The 21001-nt window shown below is 37.6% G+C and overlaps 1 protein-coding gene across 3 annotated transcripts in view; it reads right to left on the bottom strand.

Moving 5' to 3' along the window:
• Positions 1–2526: 2526 nt before the first annotated feature.
• Positions 2527–21001, bottom strand: part of rmi1 (RMI1, RecQ mediated genome instability 1, homolog (S. cerevisiae)) — a 33173-nt gene continuing 14698 nt past the window's right edge. For all 3 annotated transcript variants that reach the window (XM_055162074.1, XM_055162075.1, XM_020927827.2), the window contains 5 exons: positions 15755–15825; positions 13444–13567; positions 12216–12300; positions 8870–9095; positions 2527–4700 (listed from right to left, as the gene is read on the bottom strand). In XM_055162074.1, the coding sequence (XP_055018049.1) occupies positions 3875–4700; positions 8870–9095; positions 12216–12300; positions 13444–13567; positions 15755–15825 (1332 nt within the window). In that variant the 3' untranslated portion in view covers positions 2527–3874. The remainder of the gene's footprint in view (positions 4701–8869; positions 9096–12215; positions 12301–13443; positions 13568–15754; positions 15826–21001) is intronic.

The raw sequence follows: 21001 nt of genomic DNA, 5'->3' as shown, positions 1-21001 counted from the left end.
TTTACATGATTTTTGGGTCTTTGAAATTTGGGAAATAATTTTTGTTCCATGTTTCATACATGGTCTGTTTAAAACGTATGTAACTTTAGAACCAAAAATGGTACAGAAAAAAGGTCAACAGTTTCATAAACTAGAGTACATATGTATCTGTTCAATACATTTTTATATCAGATGCATTAACTTGAATTTTTGGCCTTGATGTTTACTTCTGCTTGACTGGGTCCTTTTGTCCTTCTGTGAATTTGAGTAATAGACTATAAGACTATCCCCTGATCTAATCCAGGACTAGAAGAAAACCAAAACAATACTTTAATAGTTGCACTTTTTGTGAATTTCATCATTTTGAAACCTGTCCAATTACAAGGGACCAATAAAAAGAAAAGTATATATGAGATCCTAGAGGTGTTTACTCAGACATACATTACATCTATAAAAGTAAAAAGTGACATTTCTTTTTCTTAAAATAAAACAGCAGTGAACAGAGGAGAGGCGAATGCTTTTAGACCTCCACAGGTGTTCAGAGCTCTGGGCAAAGTCAACAATTACAGAAAAAAAAAACAGTTTCTACAGAAGTCACTGCATTTTGTGGTGGGTTCATGTTTACTGCGGAGAGGAAGAAATGTGGAGAAGCAAAAGGAAAATCAATACAGGTGTTTAGGACAGAGATAGGGTTTATGTAACGTACAATGCTCCAAGAAACTCAACAAAGACAGAGATTCGGCTCAGATCTGTGCACTGTAGGACTGCAGGATGAATCACAATTGAAATTTGAATGAACGTAATTAGCAAATCACAAATGCTGCAGTTTTTTGTTTTTTTTTATGTTCTAAAATGTGATTCTTGTATCAGTTTGTCAGGTCAGATTTCAGTCTTTTTGTCAATTCTTCTGGACGTGCTTAAAATGTGAACTTTGAACAGAATCTTATTAAAACAGAAATCACAAATCTGAAAATAATGGGATTTATTCACAAAACCAAGAGATGCCAAGAGAAGATGTTTGGAAGTAGAAAAACTGATTTAAAAAAATGGCCCGGTTTTCTTCATCTAAATGTCATTGTATTCTTTTTTTCCCTTTTATAAATTGCCTATTAATTTGTGTATTATAATTTGTCTAATAAAAAAAAACAACTAAAAAAACATGTCATCGTGGCGTTCCATTACGTTCGGCAATATATTAATATAAATTAATACTCAAGTAAAAGTAAAAGCCTCACATGAAAAAAAAAAAAATTAAGAAAAATTATTAAAGTACCTGCACTTAAAAAGTATTTTACTTTTACTTTATTTTTACTCGTCCCGGTTTATAGTCCCGTGGGACTATGAACCACATTAGGACTGGGATGGAGCAAACATCATTGGGACAGAGGAAAACAAACATCGTCACTGGATTAAAGAGGCAATCGAAATACGGAAACGTGCCCACGGGACTATAAACCCCGGACGAAGGGGCTTTTTTACTCTCACACACCTGGGATACTGTCCTGAGGAAGTTGTGCAGGTGGCGCTGTCGTCCTGCCTCCACCGGTAGGAAGACAGCGCCAAAACCTGTTTAAATCAGCTGAACGACACGTCACAGAAACATCACGTGACTCTGAGGAAGACCACAGGGAGCAGTCGAAGCTGTCAGGTATGAAAACAAACTCTTGGTCTGGAAAAAAGAACCTAATAACACAAATAATGTATGATTGTCATACAATATTCATTTTTATATTTTACTTTACACTCATATTTAGTTTGTGGGACTGCTGTTTTGTGTCGGGTCCTGGCCTCCCGTGGGAGTGCAGGGCTCTAGTTCACAGCAGCCGTTACAGAGAGAGAGGTGACAGTTTTTCAATACGAAGTGAATTGGAGCCAGAAGCGCGCCCATTCTCACTTCCTACTTAGAACGCGGCGATTAGCGGGTTAACCATGTCTATGTATACAGTCTATACATACTGTATAGAATACAATGTATTTGTTCACTTTTTCTTCAAATTGAAAATGTCCACAAGGTAAAACTGTTTTGATAGAGACTGAAAATATCTGGGGGCTGGACCAAAACAGCCAAATTGTCAATATTCAAATCATCAGTATTGTTAGTAGTTGAAACCCTGATACCCAAATACTAACTGATACTAGAATTGGAGTAATCAATACAGAAAGAATCACACACACACACACAATATCACAAAAACGGAGTCAAGCCTCTTTTCTTAGTAGTGAAATGGAGTTTTCGTAACATTAAACGAAATCATTTTAAGATGTTTTGTAACCTGTCATTGTCACTTGGTGGTTTCGTTCAGTTTTCAGTCCAATAAAAAACAAAATGAACAGCAGCCCACTCACCTGACCTGTGCTCACCTGTGCTCCGTGGTCGTCTTCGGTCAGGACAAAGCGGAGACACTATCAGACTGTTACGCAGATATCATCGAGGGACAGACAGTCTAATTACACACGGTAGCTTTAAGTAACTGAAACAATACGATACAAAAAATATTATGAAACGAACTACTCTGAAATAGCAGCTTTTAACAATCTTTATTGGAATAATTTTGAGCAGCTTTATTGGGCAATTTTGAAACTTTAAATGCAACTGGACATTCACAACATGTTCAATTCAAATATATAAAATTAACTAAAGAAAATGCTAGTAGTGCTGTCAAAAGTCTTGAAAATCAGACTAAACAGATGCAAAAACTTGTATTGAAATAGGCTCTATTCACTGTATCAGAACAAGTATAAGAGCACATAGACTAGTTTATTCCCATGGAGCACTGTGGAACCTCCCTCGACCACAGAGGGATTACACACATATAAGACACATGGAAATAAAAAATAAAGTACAGTATTTTTCGGATTATAATTCACACTTTTTTCATGGTTTGGGTGTTTCCTGTGATTTATATTCTGGTGCGACTTATATATTAAAATTTTCACACTGAAGTCGTGAGAGGTTCTAGTCTTGTGTGTGAGTATCTGCTGCTCCTGTTCCTCCTGTACCACTGTCACTTGGCTCTACTGCGCATGTCTCCTGCAGAAAGAGCCTCTGTTCTCTCTGTATCATGTCAGTGGATCGCACCGTTACTTCTGCACCGCTGAAAATTAAACATTTAAACAAACTTATAAAGACGACTGAGAAAGACTGAACACAAATGCCCCCAAAAACAAAATCAGATTTTACTGATTACGACCTGCAAGTCATGAAATATTCAGCCGAAAACGGTAATCGAGCAGCAGAAAGAAAGTTTGAAGTGAGCGAGAAACTTGTGAAACTGGGAGGATGCACCATGAAACTTTCCTGGAAGTCACTGGGTGGATGGACAAAGCCTGGACTTCAGTGACACTGAAACCATCCTGTCGGGATTCAGAAAGGCCAGAATAATTCTAACTGGAACTGATGCTGAGTCTGACGACAGCGACACAGAAGAGGAAGCGGCGTCTGTTTACCTCCGGAGGTCGTGGAGTTGTTCAGAAGTGACATCGAGGATGAAGAATTGAATGGATTTAGTGATTTGGAGTGAGATGGGGTTTGTTAAACTTGTTCTGTTGTTTATGTTATAGTTTATCTGAAGAACTGTTCATATGTGACGTTAACAGTCTGTTGTTCTCTCTTCTATTGTTGTTACTAGAACTTGCCTTTCAAGAGGAAATGTCGGTTCCTGGTCGCTGATTTCATAAAATAAATTTCCCCCAAAAAGTGCAACTTATTATTACTCATTTTTTGGCTTGAGGGACTTATAATCCGGAGCAACTTATAGTATGAAAAATACTACAATTTGATGATGAAAATTACATTCTACTGTCTAAAGAAAGAGTGTTTTTAGTATCATTATGGTATCAGAGTTTATTCCTTGGTATCGAAATCCAGAACTGAAATTTTAGTATCGTGTAAACACTACTTGGTAGCTTTGACCCTCGCCTCCAGCGCTTGTAGATCCTGCTCCTTCAGCGGTTCAGCTTTGGTCACTACGTGTTTAGCGCCCCCTAGCTCCACGCACACGGTCATGACGCAGCACATGTCCACCAGCCCCTCCTGGCACCTCCGCATCCCGGCTTCCAGCTCCCCTTTCCGGGCCGGGTCCCTCTTTAAAGCCGCCTTCTCCGCCACGGAAAACCCGAGCAGCCCCCGCAGAACCTCGTCTGACAATTCGACGTCCAGATACCCCGTACCGTCCGAAATCGTAGCCCCGACTTTCCAAACGCCATCGCTGCTGGATAGTTTTCCCAGTAACGTCACGATAAACGCTTTCACTACGATTTCAAATTTTCCAGATGTAGATTTCTTTGGTAAGTTATCCAAAAGAGAAATATATGTAAATGGAGGAGAGGATAGCGAGATTTTTTGTCCTGTATCGCTCGAGTTAGGTTGTTTAATCGAGTTTGCTGCTTCTATTTCCTCAATAAACTCCAAGTCTTCATCCATAAAGTCATCGTTTGGATTTGGGGCAGCTGCGGCTAGATTTCGGGGTACATTTTGGGGTACATTTTGAGCTCGATTCGCCCCTGGATCTTGTAGAATGACGCCGTCCAGCTCGTCCAGCGGGAGGTCGTCAAAATCCTCATCTGCAAAGTCCTCGTCGGTCATGGTCTGGTCCTGCGTAGATGGCTCTTGAGCGGGTGGGACTTCCTGTCGGTTGCCATGGCGTTGATCCCAGTCTGAACCTCCTGCTCGGTTGTTTTGAAGAACGTCGCTTCGGAGAGAGGAGGTGGACCCTTCATTTCTGTCAAAAATAAATACAGAAAAAATATTAGCAGTTCAAGGGCCTGTGCACAATATTTGAGCAAAATTTGTCCTGTTGTCCTTTTATATAAGCAGCTCTTGAGGTCAAAATAAGGGATGTGAGGAAGAACTTCGGACCACCGCAAACTAGTTCTGTTTTTCATCTTTTAAAGACAGTAAAACTCAGGTACAGCGTCTTTAAATGAACTGTATGTCGCCTGCGTACAAGTTTTTCTCATGGTCAGTCCACCGAAAGGCTCACATTACGCTATTTTACTTCTTATGTTGTCACAAACAGACCTGGTAGAGTGATACGGAGCAAAAAATATACTTCCATATATTTTGCTTTATCTTTATAACCCCCCAAAACTACTGCAAAAACAAATATGCCAAATTATACAACGAGTGCTTATATGTGTGCATCAGTATCCCGGTTATTGCAGGATATGGGATACTGCGTTTACGTGCGCTCTGAGAAACAGGATTAAATATACCGTATTTTCTGGACTATAAGTCGCACTGTTTTTCATGGTTTGAGTGTTTCCTGCGACTTATACTCTGGTGTGACTTAAATATTAAAATTTTCAGACTGAAGCTGCAAGAAGCTCTAGACTTGTGTGTCAGTATCTAGGACTACTTTTACTCCTGTACCACTGTCACTTCACTCTACTGCGCATGTCTCCTGCAGAAAAAGCCGTTGTGTTGCTGCAAATAGTGAAATATTCAGCCGAAAATGGTCAACGAGCAGCAGAAAGAAAGTTTGGAGTGAGAGAGAAACTTGTGAGGGACTGGAGGAAAGCGGGGATGGAGAACACAGCTTCATGGTAACTGGGAGGATGCACCATGAAACTTTCCTGGAAGTCACTGGATGGATGGACAAAGCCTGGACTTTAGTGACACTGAAACCATCCTGTCGGGATTCAGAAAGACCGGAATAATTCTAACTGGAACTGATGCTGAGTCTGATGACAGCGACACAGAAGAGGAAGCGGTGCTCTGTTTACACCATGAATCTATGGTTTATCTCTGGAGGTCGCGCAGAAGTGACACCGAGAAAGAATTGAATGGATTGAGTGATTTGGAGTGAGATGGAGAGTTCGGTAAACTTGTTATGTTCTGTTGTTTATGCTGTAATTATCTGAATAATTGTTAATATGTTATGTTAACCTTTTAATGCCTATTCAGCCTGTTGTTCTTTATTCTATTGTTATTATTATTATAACTTGCCTTTGAAGATGAAATGTCAGTTCCTGGTCTCTGATTTGATAAAATAAATTTCCCCAAAAATGCGATTTATAGTCCGGAGCGACTTATAAATGTTTCTTTCTTCTTCATTATGCATTTTTTGGCTGGTGCAACTTATACTCCGGAGCGATTTCTAGTCCGGAAAATACGGTCAGCATTATATCGATATGTACGATATGTCAGAATCCATTTTGTGTTAAAAAAATATCTCGATATATTTAAAATATCGAGATATTGCCAACCCCAATACCTGGAGTTGTGTTTTGTTTCATTCACAGATATTTAACACACAAACCCGGCATATTTAGGCCGAGTTCTTCTCTCAAACTGAAAACACTCTGTTCCAACTCTCCAATTTCCAATCTCTACTGAACAAAATGTAAAATGCAGCTGTTAACTTGAAAACTACCCCTACATGACATCACAAGGTGGAACGACACATTTCGAGCTTTGGAGATGTAGACAGACAAATAACGCAGGCTTACTCACGTGTGAATGAAACAAAACACAACTCCAGGTCTGTTTTTGAGGAGATGACAACAAAATAATGTGGCTTAAATCTCACAAGAGTCAATTTTGCGTAATTTAGAACCTTTAAATATAATGCAAAAACATGAACTGCCACAAATAAGCGTTAAAATAGTGGTTTAACTGCGTCCTTAGGGTTTGGCGCGATGAGTTTCTTCTGCCGTTTACAAACTGATTTGAAAAATTACATTATCAGTAGAGACGGCCATCGTGCTATTTCTGTTAAGAGGACATTACCATAGTTGATGAGGCAATAATGACAAACAGACTATAAATTACACTGCCCTGGTCGCATCCATTACATATGATCAGACTCAATAAAGAAAAACAACAAGGTATTTCCTGTTGTCTAAAATAATACCGTACTTTAAATGAGGCTAATTTACCGTCATTAACTTAAACGCTTTCTTCTTATTGCCAGGGAACCCAATACGGCACAATTTTTCTATACTATTAAGCAGAAGTGTCAGAAAATATAAAAATAATACCAGATGCAAAAGCTTATATTGAAATAATGTAGCTGCCTAATTGACCAAGTATTAATAGTTAAGAAATGTAAAGATATTACAACTGCAATTGGAGGTGGGCAAAAGATGAAACTATTGATAATTAGGGGTGTGCAAAAAATATCGTGTAGTATGTTTAGATGAAGAGAAGAGGTAGACAAGGTTCTCACTCTTTATCACTGACAACATTTCAAAACTTTTCCATGACTTTATGGCACATACATGTGTAGAATTGATCAGACTTTTAGGGATAAATATGAAATGTTAACCCTTTCCACTGACCTTATGGTTGGGATTATAGTTTTTTAACATTCATAATCCTGTCAGTGCATTTATTGTCGTCTCTTTTAAACAAAAGGCGCAGACGTTTGGAAATAATCAGAATAGTCTAATGATAATTTAACAGAATTTTGGAGTTATGTAAAGGAGATATTAAAATTCCATGACTATTCCAAAACTTTCATTGAATTTACAAAATTCAGTAACTTCTCCACACCTGGAAAATGACATTTTCAATTTCCGTGACTTTTCTAGGATTTCCAGGACTGTGAGAACCTTGGGTAGAGCGCTTCACTGGGTCATAAAAAAGTCAAGGTGGTCCTTCAACTTATACTCCGGTGCGACTTATGTTAAAATGTTCACACTGACAGCTACGAGAGGTTCTAGTCTTGTGCGCACCTGTACCACTGTCACTTGGCTCTACTGCGCATGTCGGCTGCAGAAGAAAGAGAAAGAGCCACCGTCCTGTCTGTATCATGTCAGTCGATCGCACCATTACTTTTGTACCACTGAAAATTTAACATTTAAACAAACATAAAGACAACCGAAACCATCCTGTCGGGATTCAGAAAGGCCGGAATAATTCTAACTGGAACTGATGCTGAGTCTGACGACAGCGACACAGAAGAGGAAGCGGCGCTGTGTTTACCTCCGGAGGTCGTGGAGTTGCTCAGAAGTGACACCGAGGATGAAGAATTGAATGGATTTAGTGATCTGGAGTGAGATGGAGAGTTTGGTAAACTTGTTTTGTTCTGTTGTTTATGTTATAGTTTATCTGAAGAACTGTTCATATGTGACGTTAACAGTCTGTTGTTCTTTGTTCTATTGTTTTTACTATAACTTGCCTTTCAAAATGTCGGTTCCTGGTCTCTGATTTCATAAAATAAATTTCCCACCAGAAAGTGCGACTTAAAATGTTTTTTTTGCTGGTGCGACTTAAATGTTTTTTTTGCTGGTGCGACTTATTCTCTGGAGCGACTTATATTCCGAAAAACAACTCACTCTTATGTAATAAATAACACTATGTCCTGTCTGTCTCACTATTTTATCTTTGCACTGTCTTCTTTACAACCTTTTGTATATAACTGAGATATACTAAGATTTGTAATACTATATTTCTATATTTTATTCATATGTTCTACTATTTTTTGCTACTTGAATTTATTATTACCATTTATATATTTTTACTCTTTGTTGTTCTATTATATTGTAATGTTTGAGCTTCTGTGTCCAAATAATTTCCCTTGTGGATCAATAAAGTTTGTCAAAGTCTAAGTGTAAATAATTCCATAAACAAGCAGCACTAAAACAAATTGATTTTATTACCAAAATCTGAGATATTTCTCAAAATCCGGGAAACATATTTGATTTTCAGTTGTTGCACAATCCAGTCCTCCCTCTGCTCATTTTTTCTCATTTTGTAGAAGCTTGTTCCTGCACTTCTGACAAAAGTCCCCAACTAGCATTCAAAAGCATTTAAAGCTTGTTCTTTTCTTGTGTTATTTTTGCTTGAGATAAACATTATTCTTCTATTCAAAATGTCAAGCTATATTATTTTCCATGTGGAGTTGCAGCATTAAAATGTCAAAGCGTCACTTTACCAGCCACCCACCTGGAGGAGGCTGTGGAGCCGAGGATCCAGGCTGCAGAGCCACCAGAGGAGTGAGTGCTTTCAAACAGAGAACCATAAGCGCTGTCAGGGAGAGAGGCCGGACCACGGGGCTGTCTCTCCCCCCTCTGCCTCTGCTCCTGCCCCTGCCTCTGCACCTCCCTCTGCTCCTGAGCCTCCAGACTGGCCAACAGCTCCTGATCGTCCAAGTCCTCCAGCGCCTGGGTGTCTAAAATGAGAGGGAAACAAATTATTTAAAGAGGGAATTCTTAGGTAGTGTGGTGGATAAGTCTGCCACCACTTCACGATGTTAGTACAATGTCATTTATCGTATTTTTCGGACTATAAGTCGCACTTTTTTTCATGGTTTGAGAGAGGCTCTAGGCTTGTGTGCTCCTGTACCACTTGCCAAAACTACCTCAGGAAAAAAGAACAAGCTTGAAAACATGGAGTGTTCAGCACAGTCTCCAGACTTAAACCCCATCGAGCCGGTTTGGGATGAACTGGACAGAAGCAACCTTGAAGTGCCACACATTTATGGGAACTTCTGCAACAGACTTGGGAAGAACTTTCTGAAGAATATTTGATTTCTATTGTAGAAAGTGTGAGTGTGTTCAGCTGTTATATCTGCCAAAAGTGGACACTTTCATGAATCAAAAGTTTAGAATACGTTTTGGTCAAAAATAAACAGGAAAAAAAAAAGGAAAAAAAATGTGGACCAGTAGTGTAAATAAGATAAGAAATAATAATACATAAGACTAATATGGTAAGAATAATGCCGGATGTACACTGTGCGATCATTTCAATCGTTTCAGTAAGCCCCAGCTTAAACTGTACGACCAAATTTCAGGGTTTAAAAGTTCACAGCTTGTGGAACTACTTCAACAGTGCAAAACCCTCACGAGAGGCGACTGGATTTCAAACAGCTTTGATATTTCTGCAACCTACGATTGCCGATCAGGAGCTATTAATCGCTTCTCATTAAGCTGGGTTTACACTGTGCAATTTTTGGCCCTTTTTGAGCTGATTTTTCACCTGTGCGACTGTTTTTAATACCTCATGACCAGCTCCCGATCAACAATCGTAGGTCGCAAGAATATCAAACCTGTTTGAAACCCAGTCCCCTCTTGTGAGGGTTTCGCACTGTTGAAATCATTCCACGAGCTGTGAACTTTTAAACCCTGTAATTTGGTCGTACAGTTTGAGCTGGGGCTTACTGAAACGATCAAAAATATCATAATAATATGTCATAATATCAATCGTTTACTACACGAGGCACACGATTAAGATAAAAGTCGGCCTGATCCCAAAACCAGACGCACAAGTGAAAAATCGGCTCAAAAAGGGCCAAAAATCGCACAGCGTACACCCGACTTAATGGAAAAGAATTGTAGTTGTATAGACCCTCCATCTGAAATTAAGAAATCAAATTCTTAATATAATATAGTCCCATAAAACTGTAGACAGGAGAGCAGGTGAGAGTAGGAGGCAGGTTTAATAAGGTGAACAATGTTTTAAAAAATCATATTTGAATTAATGGTTTAACCAAATAATATACTTAAGTTATTTTTAGAACAACAGTGTGAAGACAGTTCTTGGGACAACAGTCTGGAACTTTGTGAGCTGAGACAGTCAGTTGTGATAAAAATCTAGGTGCTCACTTTATTAATTTACACATTTCTTTTTAAAATTGTGCCCCATTCTACTCATTTCAGATATTTGTACATTTTTAATGTACAAATAATTTAAATGGTACATTTAATTAAAGCAAAACACATTTTTTTAACCACATTATAATTGATTCCTTTTACTATTTACTCAGTTGTATTTGGAGGGATTTTTGCATGTTTGAGTGATCTGTAATTGTTTATTTTCAAGACTCCATATTGACAATCAGCTCCCGTTTTCACCGCTACCAGTACACGCCCACAGTTCTGTACTTACTCTACGTTCTCCAGTTCTATTTTCTTAATCGGTCACACATGCAGGATTCTGCAGCAACGTAAAGTCATTTTGGTTCAAATGTTTAAAAAATTAGTGTGATGTGCAGCTGTCCACAGAAGGAGCGGAGAGCTGCACGGCTCTATGTCATGATGATGTTTACGACACATCAGCTCCCAGTGGGCTCCGCAGTTTTCTTTTATTTAGTTTTAGTTTTTAAGGAAATAATTAATATTTCTTCAGTTAAAGATGCTATAGGACATGGGGAACAGGAAAAAAAAATGTAAATACGATTTCATAGTACACGTTCGCGAGCAAATGAGGATTATATTGATTGATTGATATTACAAACTGAAAAAATGTGTGTCGCTGCGGGAAGATCGGTAAAATGACATAAACAAGCCCGACACTTGGTGGGGGCGCCCGGAGGGAGGAGGGGGGCGTTCCTGCTGAGAGAATGTGCCGGAATCCGTCTATCATTCATTCATTCATTTTTCAATATAAAATCAAAAATAAGAAAATGAAAAAACAACAATTTTCTTCATTATTTTTCTAAAAAAACCAAAATGAAAAAACAGATAATGATTTGTTTTTTCAGTTTACGATTTTGTGTTTAAATGAATAATGGAAAAAACGGATAATGGCCGTTTCTCGTTTCCGTGACTTAAACTGTGATGCCGGACTTTTGCGCCTCATACAGACTGAACCAGGTCTAAACCAGGTCCGGGACTGAGACCAGGACTTAGACCAGGACCGGAACTAAGACTGGGACCAGACCAGGACCAGACTAGGACTGAGACTGGGACCACACCAGGACTGAAAATGGTTTAGTCCTGTTTTAGTCCTGTTTTAGTCCTGGTTCAGTCCAGCATCACAGTTTAAGTCAAACAAAACGAGAAACGGCCATTATCCATTTTTTTCCATTATTCATTTAAACACAAACTCGTAAACTGAAAAAACAAATTGTTATCTGTGTTTTTAATTTGGTTTTGGAGACAAATAATGAAGAAAATAGTTGATTTTTCTTATTTTTGGTTTTATTTTGAAAAACGAATGAACGAATGATACATGGATTGGCCGGCATTCCCTTTAACAAACACCGGCTCGAGCGTCCCCCTGGCTTGAAAGTCCCAACTTGAGTGTCCCCCCCATTCCTCCCAATCCCTCCTTCCTCCGTGCGCCTCCTTTATTACGTTTTTTTAGACGAATATTGTGATTTTAAATATTCAGATTATACCGTAATGATGCACGAGAGTCAGAGTTTACAGCCATATAGCAGGCTCAAGCACAATAGGTCTTTTTTAATGTTTTATCAGGCCTAGAGTTAATTTTTTTGGTTGTGACTTTGAGAAAAAATAACTAAAGAATGATTTGTGAGCAATTCCCCGTCATAGTGCGGTGCTGTTACCTTGTTGTGCAGAAGGTGGGTCCTCGTCTTGTGGCTGCGGCTCCTCCTCTTCAGGGAGACCCAGAGTTCGACACAACAACCTCCCCTTTAAGGACACAATATTTTCACAATATTAAAAGGTCCTACATTACATGAAATTAACTCTTGTGAGCTTTAAGTCATGTTAGAAAGCTCTTACCTCATCAAAAATATATCTAGAGTTGTGTTTTGTTTCATTTGCACAATCTGAGCTTTGAAGATGTAGAAAGACTAATAATAAAGAATTACCGTATTTTCCGCACTATAGGGTGCACTTAAAAGCCTTTAATTTAATCAAAAAAACGACTGCAAGCCTTATATATGAATTTACTGGGGTGTCTTAGTACGACTTTAGTAAACTACAAAGCCGCACCACTTGCAGCATTACGGCTACTGTAGTCAGGAGCATCGCGGAGTAATACATACTGTGATTCCTTTTAATATCAAAATGCACCTGTCAAGAGACACGCTCACAACACCCACTTTAAACTCAAGGCTATAAATCATGCACTAAAACATGGGAATAGAGCAGTTGTGAGAGAATTCAACATCTGCCAATGGATCGTTGACGCCTGGGCCTAAGGATCAGTATCAACTGTGGTCCGAGCTTTCACCAAGACCGGAATCATCACTGAACTGTCAGGGAACAGTAACAACACTGACTCGGATAATGACGAGAGGGATACGGGCGTGCTGGAGGCCGTAATCACCCAACTGTTTAATTCGGACACTGAAGTTGAAGAATTTGAGGGATATGTGGATGAGGAATGAACTAAAAAAGTGAGTTATTTTTAATTATAACTGAACAATTATGAGTTACTGTGAATACACTAACAATTTAGCGTCTTAGACAGTATTTTTTTTATGCGTTACAATTGAACAAAGTTGAGAGTTATTGTGAACGCGTTAAATAAATTTTGACTGACTTATATAACTGTTGTGTTTCGTTTAATGTGCCTTATAGTCTGGTGTGGTTTATATGTGAAAGACCATTCAATGACAGTGTACCTTATAATCCAATGCGCCCTATAGTGTGGAAAATACAGTACTCAAAAATGTGAATGAAACACAACACAACATTGAGGAGGCAACATTATAACATGACTAAAAGCTCACAAGAGTCAATGTTACAATAGTATAGGACCTTTAAACTTGCTTTTATTCAATAGTATGTCAGCTTTAAGATCAGAGCAGGAAGAACCCCATGTACCTGACTGTTTCTGTCCACCAGGTCGTCCACCTCTCCCCCGAGCAGTTTCACGTTGGTGGGTCCCAGCAGCATCATCCCCAGTCGGCACATGATGTCTCCCTGTAACCGCAGCTTCACTCCAGGCCTGGAGGCGCACACACGGACACAGGGGCACATGGTCATAGACAGTACAAGTATAAAATAAATAATAAATAAAAAATAAATATAAGTACAAATATAAAAGTGTGGGCCATAGACGGACTGCAGAACAGAGTGAGATGCAATTATTTATGCAACAGAACTTCCTACAGCAAACAATACAATTTTCGTGTTTTTAAGACATAAAAATCTGGCACAGTGAATTTCAAATTTACTTTACTTGATTTTAAAGAAGATATGTTGTGATTGTGTCTGTGCTTATGGATTATTATGTTAGAATTTGTACATTTTAAATCACAATAGTCATATAAAACGACGTAGTAAAAGTAACATGTCCACTGACTTGTGCGTTAAACGTCATCACAACAAAGTTCTGTGGAGCTGTCCGCACCTTAGTCAGTTGTACCAAAAGAACTATGTGCCTCTGCTGAATCCTAAAACCAAAATGGTCTCATGAAAATAAATTAAAGTTGCATGAATCACTCTAAATACAACGTCAGGTGAGTAAATGGTAAGAGGAAACAACTATAACAAGGTTAAAACACTCAACAGACAATTTTGCATCACAATCTCCTTCTGTAAAGAGGATAAACACATTTCCAAATTAAAGGGACAGTTCGGAATTTTGGACATAGGGCGTCATTTCCTCGTGAGCCAGAGTGTTGGAGACGTGTGGAGACAGTCTTTTAAATATTCCATCCGGTCCTTGTATTTGTAGAGGTCGCTGTTGCTAGACTAGTGCATGTCAATGGTCATATTTATCCTGCCACTAAAACAGTCGTACCCACTCCACAAAACACCCGAAACAAATCTATTATTACACCAGACTGTCCATGTAAATGTCTGTGTTGATAGAATAATTTTAGTAAAACCATCCTTGCATTTGAAGGATTTATGAGCAGCAGCAGCGAGTTGTATTTATTTATTTATTTGAAAAGGGACAATGCGCATTAATCAACATCAGAACAATGTAAATGTGCCTGAGTTCGCTGATAAGAGCTAATTTGCATAGGCAGTCCCTTTGCCAGATGTCAAAAAGGCATCCTAAAAAGAAAATACACTTAAAAGTTACAATAAAAAATTACACAAATGTACAATAAGACTGCAAAAATACAACAAAAGTTTTAGTGTTTGCACATCTGCGTTTCTAAAAGCTACTTTTTAGCATTCTTTTTAAAAGCAGAGAATGAGGGAGATGTTCTGATGGCTTCAGGCACAGAGTTCCACTGTACTTCCTGATAGAACGCTCAGCAGTGGCGGACTGATATATGAGAAAAATAGTCCCTCAACATGCGACGATTCATACGATGCAAGGTTAGAATAATGTTTGAAATAAAACTATTGACACAGACGTTTACATCGACAGTCTGATGCAATAGTACAGGGGTGTCAAACTCATTTTGTTCCGGGGGCCGTATCCAACCTACTTTGATCCCAAAGGGGCCGGATCAGAAAACCCCGAAAAATAACAATAAGTTCAAATATTTGTGCAGAGAAATGCAAATCTATTACAGAAATCTTTTTTAATTGATGAACTCTTTCTTATTTTAATATTATAATATTATGAACAACCTGAAACTTTAAGAAAAATTCAATTTCAACACAAAGTTTTAACATTAACTTGTATGTAAACAGGAATACGTCCATTTTTCTTGGAAAATCCTGCACTCGGCTCCACTTTTCTCATTTTGGACATTTTTCTGATGAGGGTGTCACGGTCAACAGTCAAAACGATCGTCCTTTTGGAAAGAGACAAGTCTTCATTTGTGCTGCTCTGGTGGGAGGGGCCATGTACAGAGACGCTGGAGACGCTGCTCTGCTCAGCACCGCAAAAAATTACCAATATTTTAATAGAAAATATAATTAAAATATTTTAGTAGAAAATCACCCAAGGGCCACATTAAAGGTCTTGGAGGGCCGGATCTGGCCCCCGGGCCTTATGTTTGACACCTGTGCAATAGTAGATTTGCTTCGGGTGTTTTGTAGAGTAGGTAAGACTGTTTTTAGTGGCAGGAGAACTGACTAACTAACTGATGACTGGATGGAATATTAAAAAAAAAAAAATTATCTCCACACGTCTCCAACACTCTGACTCACTAGGAATTGAGGCCCTATGTCCAAAATTCCAAACTGTCCCTTTAAGTCCGTTGAAAGTGACAGTGTTGTTTCTGACCTGAGCGAGGTGCTGAGGGCAGAGATGGGCTGGTACTCCATGGCCTCCATGTTCTGGACTCCATCAGTCACCTGTGGAACAACGTAGACAAACAGTTCTTGTTATTAGAACTGTCACCATAACAAATTTTGAATTGCTTTATGTTGTTGAAGTAAATACAGACGATAAATGATAATACTGAAACTAATTTATGCCACTGACACAAAAACCCAAAAGCAGATTTAAACCATAAAATGATTCTAAATGTACAATGTTGAAAAAAAAGAAAAAGAAAAGATAAATCAATAAATAGATACCAGAATGAAACACTTTAAGTTGTTAGTTTGCATCTGTAATGAGTCATGGAGGTTAATGAAAATGTACACATGATAAATAATGATCTAAAAATATTTATCCAGCTTTGACGTGCTGAACGATAAGTCAATATAGTAATTATTGTGACAGGCCTGTTTGTTATGAAAAGATAGGAGGCTTCTGTATAGTAGTGAAAATATTTTGATGTATAAATAAATATACTCATATGATAATAGATTTAATAATTTACTCTTGGTGTGGCTTAATTATCAATCCTGTATGAGTATCACAAGGCAGATTTGCATAGTGTACGTTACTAAATAATTCCCAGCCTTTAATATAGCACAGCGAGTCTTCCTTTAACAGTGTTCCCACTCTTTTTCACTGACAAAACTTCAAAACTTTTCCATGGCTTTTTCATGATCTAAAGTGAATTTTTCCGTGACTTTATGACACCCTACATGTGAAGAACTGATAAGACTTTTAGGGCTAAATATGAAATGTTAACTCTTTCCACTCACATTATGGTTTGGTTTTATAGTTTTTTAAAATCCTGTCAGTGCATTTATTGTCGTCTCTTTTAAACAAAAGGTGCAGACGTTCAGAAATAATCATAACAGCCGAATGAGAACTTAACAGAACGTTGTAGTTGAGTGAAAGAGATACTAAAATTCCATGACTTTTCTAGGATTTCCGTGACGTGGGTATACTGCTTTAATAAATAATTTGGTTTGCGTGGTTTGGTTATAGACTTCGTATTTAGTAGGACACAATTTTCCTGAGACAAGACACACCACGAGATTAGCTCCAAGAGACGAGATTTTGACATAATTTGTGATAAATAAGTAGTGCAGTCCATTTCACAATTTTTATTCACTATTTTAATTTGTTTTATTGAATGCTTTAGTGGTCACTGTACTATTGCTTTTTGGAACTACAGCTTCTCAAATTGTATAACTCACTAGTAGGAGTGTGCAAAAATATCAAAATATCAATATATCGTTTCATTTAATGTGATGATACAGTATAACATGGGCTGCTGTATCGATATATCGCCAAGAGTATTTTTCGTTACATTTTACTAAATTGTTTTGTTACAGCGCTACAGTTTTGCTGCTTATTTAGAGGAAGGACATTTTCACTCTTTTGATGAATTTGAATGTTTGTGTTTCATGAGTTTTGCACAATAAGTGGTTTAAGACTTTTAGTATCACAACCATGATTTAGCTTTTATTTTTTTATTGAACCGTATCGAATCGATTTGAAATATATCATATCGAAAGTGCACTGTATCGAGATATGTATTGCAACTTCTTAGCGATACCCAGCTCTAATCACCAGCTCTTCTTAACTCTCTATTTTTGTCTAAGCCAAAGGTAAATTCAGGGGGAGAAAATCTCACAAGGTCATTTTTGTCTTTGGCAATTTTGTCTTGTGAGATCTTGTGGCACGAGATCTTGTCCCGTCTCTAAAATTTTGTTTCAAATTAGAAATTGATTTACCTGAATTTGTCATCACTCAAACCAAAAATTGTAGTTTGAAATTAACAAAATGTGAAATGCTTAGCTGAACATAAAATCTTTGTTTTAATACAGATTTAGTTTGGTTATAGACACCATTTTGAGCATTAAATGATCTTCAAGTGCACTCCCTGAAAAGGTTTTTTAACTGTTTAATGCCAGTGTGGAACATTCCAAGTAAAGCAATAACATATTCGCAGAATATTTTGTCTCAAATTGATAAATTTGATAAACACTATGTACTATACACATACACTTATAGATCAAACTGTCTATATAAAATGCAGTATTTTGCCTTTGTGAAGTGGAGCCAGTGTCCTTTAACATTTTGAGGACTTTTGCCCATTCAAAAGACACAATATTTAGTTTAAAATTGGAATCTGAAAATCACTCATACCTGTTCACTATGTGCATACAGTTATACATCAAGCCGCTCAAATAAACCGCTGTATTTTGTCTTTGTGGAGTGGAGCCCGCGTCCTTTGAAACCTTTGCTCTTCGTGCGTTTTACCCGCACGAACCGCTCTCTTTTTGAGGACTTCTGAGCATTCAAAAGATACACACATGCGCTTATAGATCAAACCGTCTGTATAAAATGGAGTAGTTTGTCTTTGTGGAGTGGAGCCGATGTCCTTTAACATTTTGAGGACTTATGCCCATTCAAAATTGGTTTCAAACTGGAAACTGAAATCATTCAAACCTACAGTATATACTATATATACACACATATCATTCTGCCTATAGGCGAGTTTCACTGTTGACAAAAGCGCGCGTTGCATGCTGGGAATTATTTTGGTCACTAATTCAACATGACGGACGGAGTGAGAAAGCACGTAAAGGGTATTGATCCCGGTTATTTATCCACTCTAACGGCAGAGGACCCAAGACCATTTGACCAGAAATTGGTCATAAGCATCGATGGAGCCAAATCACCCTTTTCAACCCCGACAAAAGGTGGAACAAACCAAATTTCTGGTCAGAATCGCCAACTACCTGGACAAATATTCACTTCGGCGAAATCCACAATGACTTGGTGGAAACTCCTGGGCCATTCACAGCAGAAAAGATGAAAACCTCCAAGAGTCTCGATGCATTGTTGAACTTGTTGGAGTCCACGGTTTGTTAGGATCTTCTACGTTTGTTCTGCGGATGTTTGAAAGCCGTTTAATTCACTCAGAATACGAAAAAGACATTTTCCTTCTTCCGTGCTTCTATTTGTGAATCTGATAATGCAGCAGGAATTTACCATTATCGGGGATAAATACGCGAGGTTACGCACTGTGTTTGACGCTACCATGTTTCTTGCCTCCAACCAAAATATTTCCCAGCATGCAACGCGGGCTTTTAATAACAATGACGTCAGCTGAAACTCGCCTATATAAAATTATGTAGTTTTATCTTTGTGAAGTGAGTTTAAACTGCACGGACCACTCGCTTTTTGAGGACTTTTGCCCATTCAAAAGACACAATATTTAGTTTCAAATTGGAAATTGAAATCAGTAGGGATGTAACAACAACTGAAATATCGTGATATTGTATCGTCAAAAGTCTCAAGCTTTCACAATATATCAAATTACAAGTTGTTTTGCTTAAATGCATGGTTTTATAGTAGCAACAGCTTATCAGCATCGGAAACTACATATCCCAGGATTCATTTCAGTGAAGACAACATGAAGAAATACGTTTTTTGCTTGTTTTCTTGGGATTATGATGGAAATAATTCACTTCAAAATCTTGTCAAGGTATTTTAAAAGCAAAAAAAGTGTCCCATCTACAATTATATCAGCCTCTCCAAAATATCGCAATAAATATCGTACCATGAGATGCACATCGTGATAATATCACACTTAGAGATTTGGATATTGTTACCTCACTAGAAATCAGTCAAACCTACAGTATGTACTACTGTGTATAAGCACATACAGAACAGATCATTCTGCCTGTATACAGTGCTGTAGTTTTGTCTTTATGGAGTGGGTTTAAACCGTAAGGACCACTCTCTTTTTGAGGACTTATGCCCATTCAAAAGACACAATAGTTCGTTTCAAATTGGAAACTGAAATCACTCAAACCTATGACCTATATAAGCACACATATAGATCAAACTCCATCTCAAACTCTCCGTATAAACTGCTGTATTTTGTGTTTGTAGAGTGGAGCAGGTGTCCTTTAACATTTTGAGGAGTTTTGCCCATCCTGAAGCCACAATATTTAGTTTTAAATTAGAAACTGAATCAGTCAAACCTAAGCACACATATAGATCATTCCTCTTAATTAAAGTGCTACAGTTTTGTATTTGTGGAGTGAGTTTAAACCGCACGAAACACTCGCTTTTTGAGGATTTTTGCCCATTCAAAAGATACAATATTTAGTTTCAAATTAGAAACTAAAATCACTAAAAACTATGAACCATATAAGCACACATATAGACACATAAACTATGTTAAGCTGTCTACATAAACCACTGTATTTTATCTTTGTAGAGTGGAACAGGTATCCTTTAACATTTTATGTATTTTTGACCTTTCAAAAAAACTCAATATTTAGTTAAAAATTGGAAACAGAAATCAGTCAAACGTACAGTATGTACTATATAAGCACACATATCATTCCGCCTATGTACACTACTTTAGTTATGTCTTTGTGGAGTGGGTTTAAACTGCTTTTTGAGGACTTTTGCCCAATCAAAAGCCACAATACTTAAAAATAACGATATTGGAGTGCTGCACTGAATCAAAAATTACGCATACAGGTGCTCATCAGACCAGAGGACTTGAACTTTTGCTGAGTAGAAAAAAGGATGGCAAAGTCACTCTGATTAGCGGTGTATTTATTAATTGTCACGCCCAATATTTAGTTTCAAAAAGGCAACTGAAATCACTATGAAACCATGAACTATATAAGTACACATATAGCTCAAACTCTATCTCAAACTCTCCGTTTAAACCTCTGTATCTTGTCTTTTTTGGAGTGGAGCCGGTGTCCTTTGCTTCCCGTAGGTTTAAACCGCATGGACCACTCGCTTTTTGAGGACTTTTTCCCATTCAAAAGGCACAATATTTAGTTTAAAATTGGAAAATGAAATCACTTATATTATGAAAAAAATCATTATCACAAATATTTTGGTTAATATTGAAATCACGATTATCCAAATGATTATTTTTTAGTTACACGATTCATTTATTCAGCATTTCTCTTAAAAAAAAAAAAACTTCGCTATTGATAATTTATGCAAAACTTTGAAAATTGAAAATAAATACAGGCTACAAGTATGTACCTCAGAGCAGTTTTGCGACGTATGAAACATAAAATGAATAAAATATACGTACAAAAACATAAATGTATCAAAAATAAACTCTAGATCCATCTGTTTTACAATCTCTATATCTACAAAATAAAATAGTTATTATTTATATAAAAAAATCCCAAAATA

Source organism: Boleophthalmus pectinirostris, unplaced genomic scaffold (genome assembly GCF_026225935.1).
Source record: "Boleophthalmus pectinirostris isolate CB_2022bp ecotype Guang Dong unplaced genomic scaffold, ASM2622593v1 HiC_scaffold_4, whole genome shotgun sequence".
Taxonomy (NCBI): Eukaryota; Metazoa; Chordata; class Actinopteri; order Gobiiformes; family Gobiidae; genus Boleophthalmus; species Boleophthalmus pectinirostris.
The sequence above is the reverse complement of the archived record's forward strand: the minus strand, read 5'-3'. Positions and strand labels throughout refer to the sequence as shown.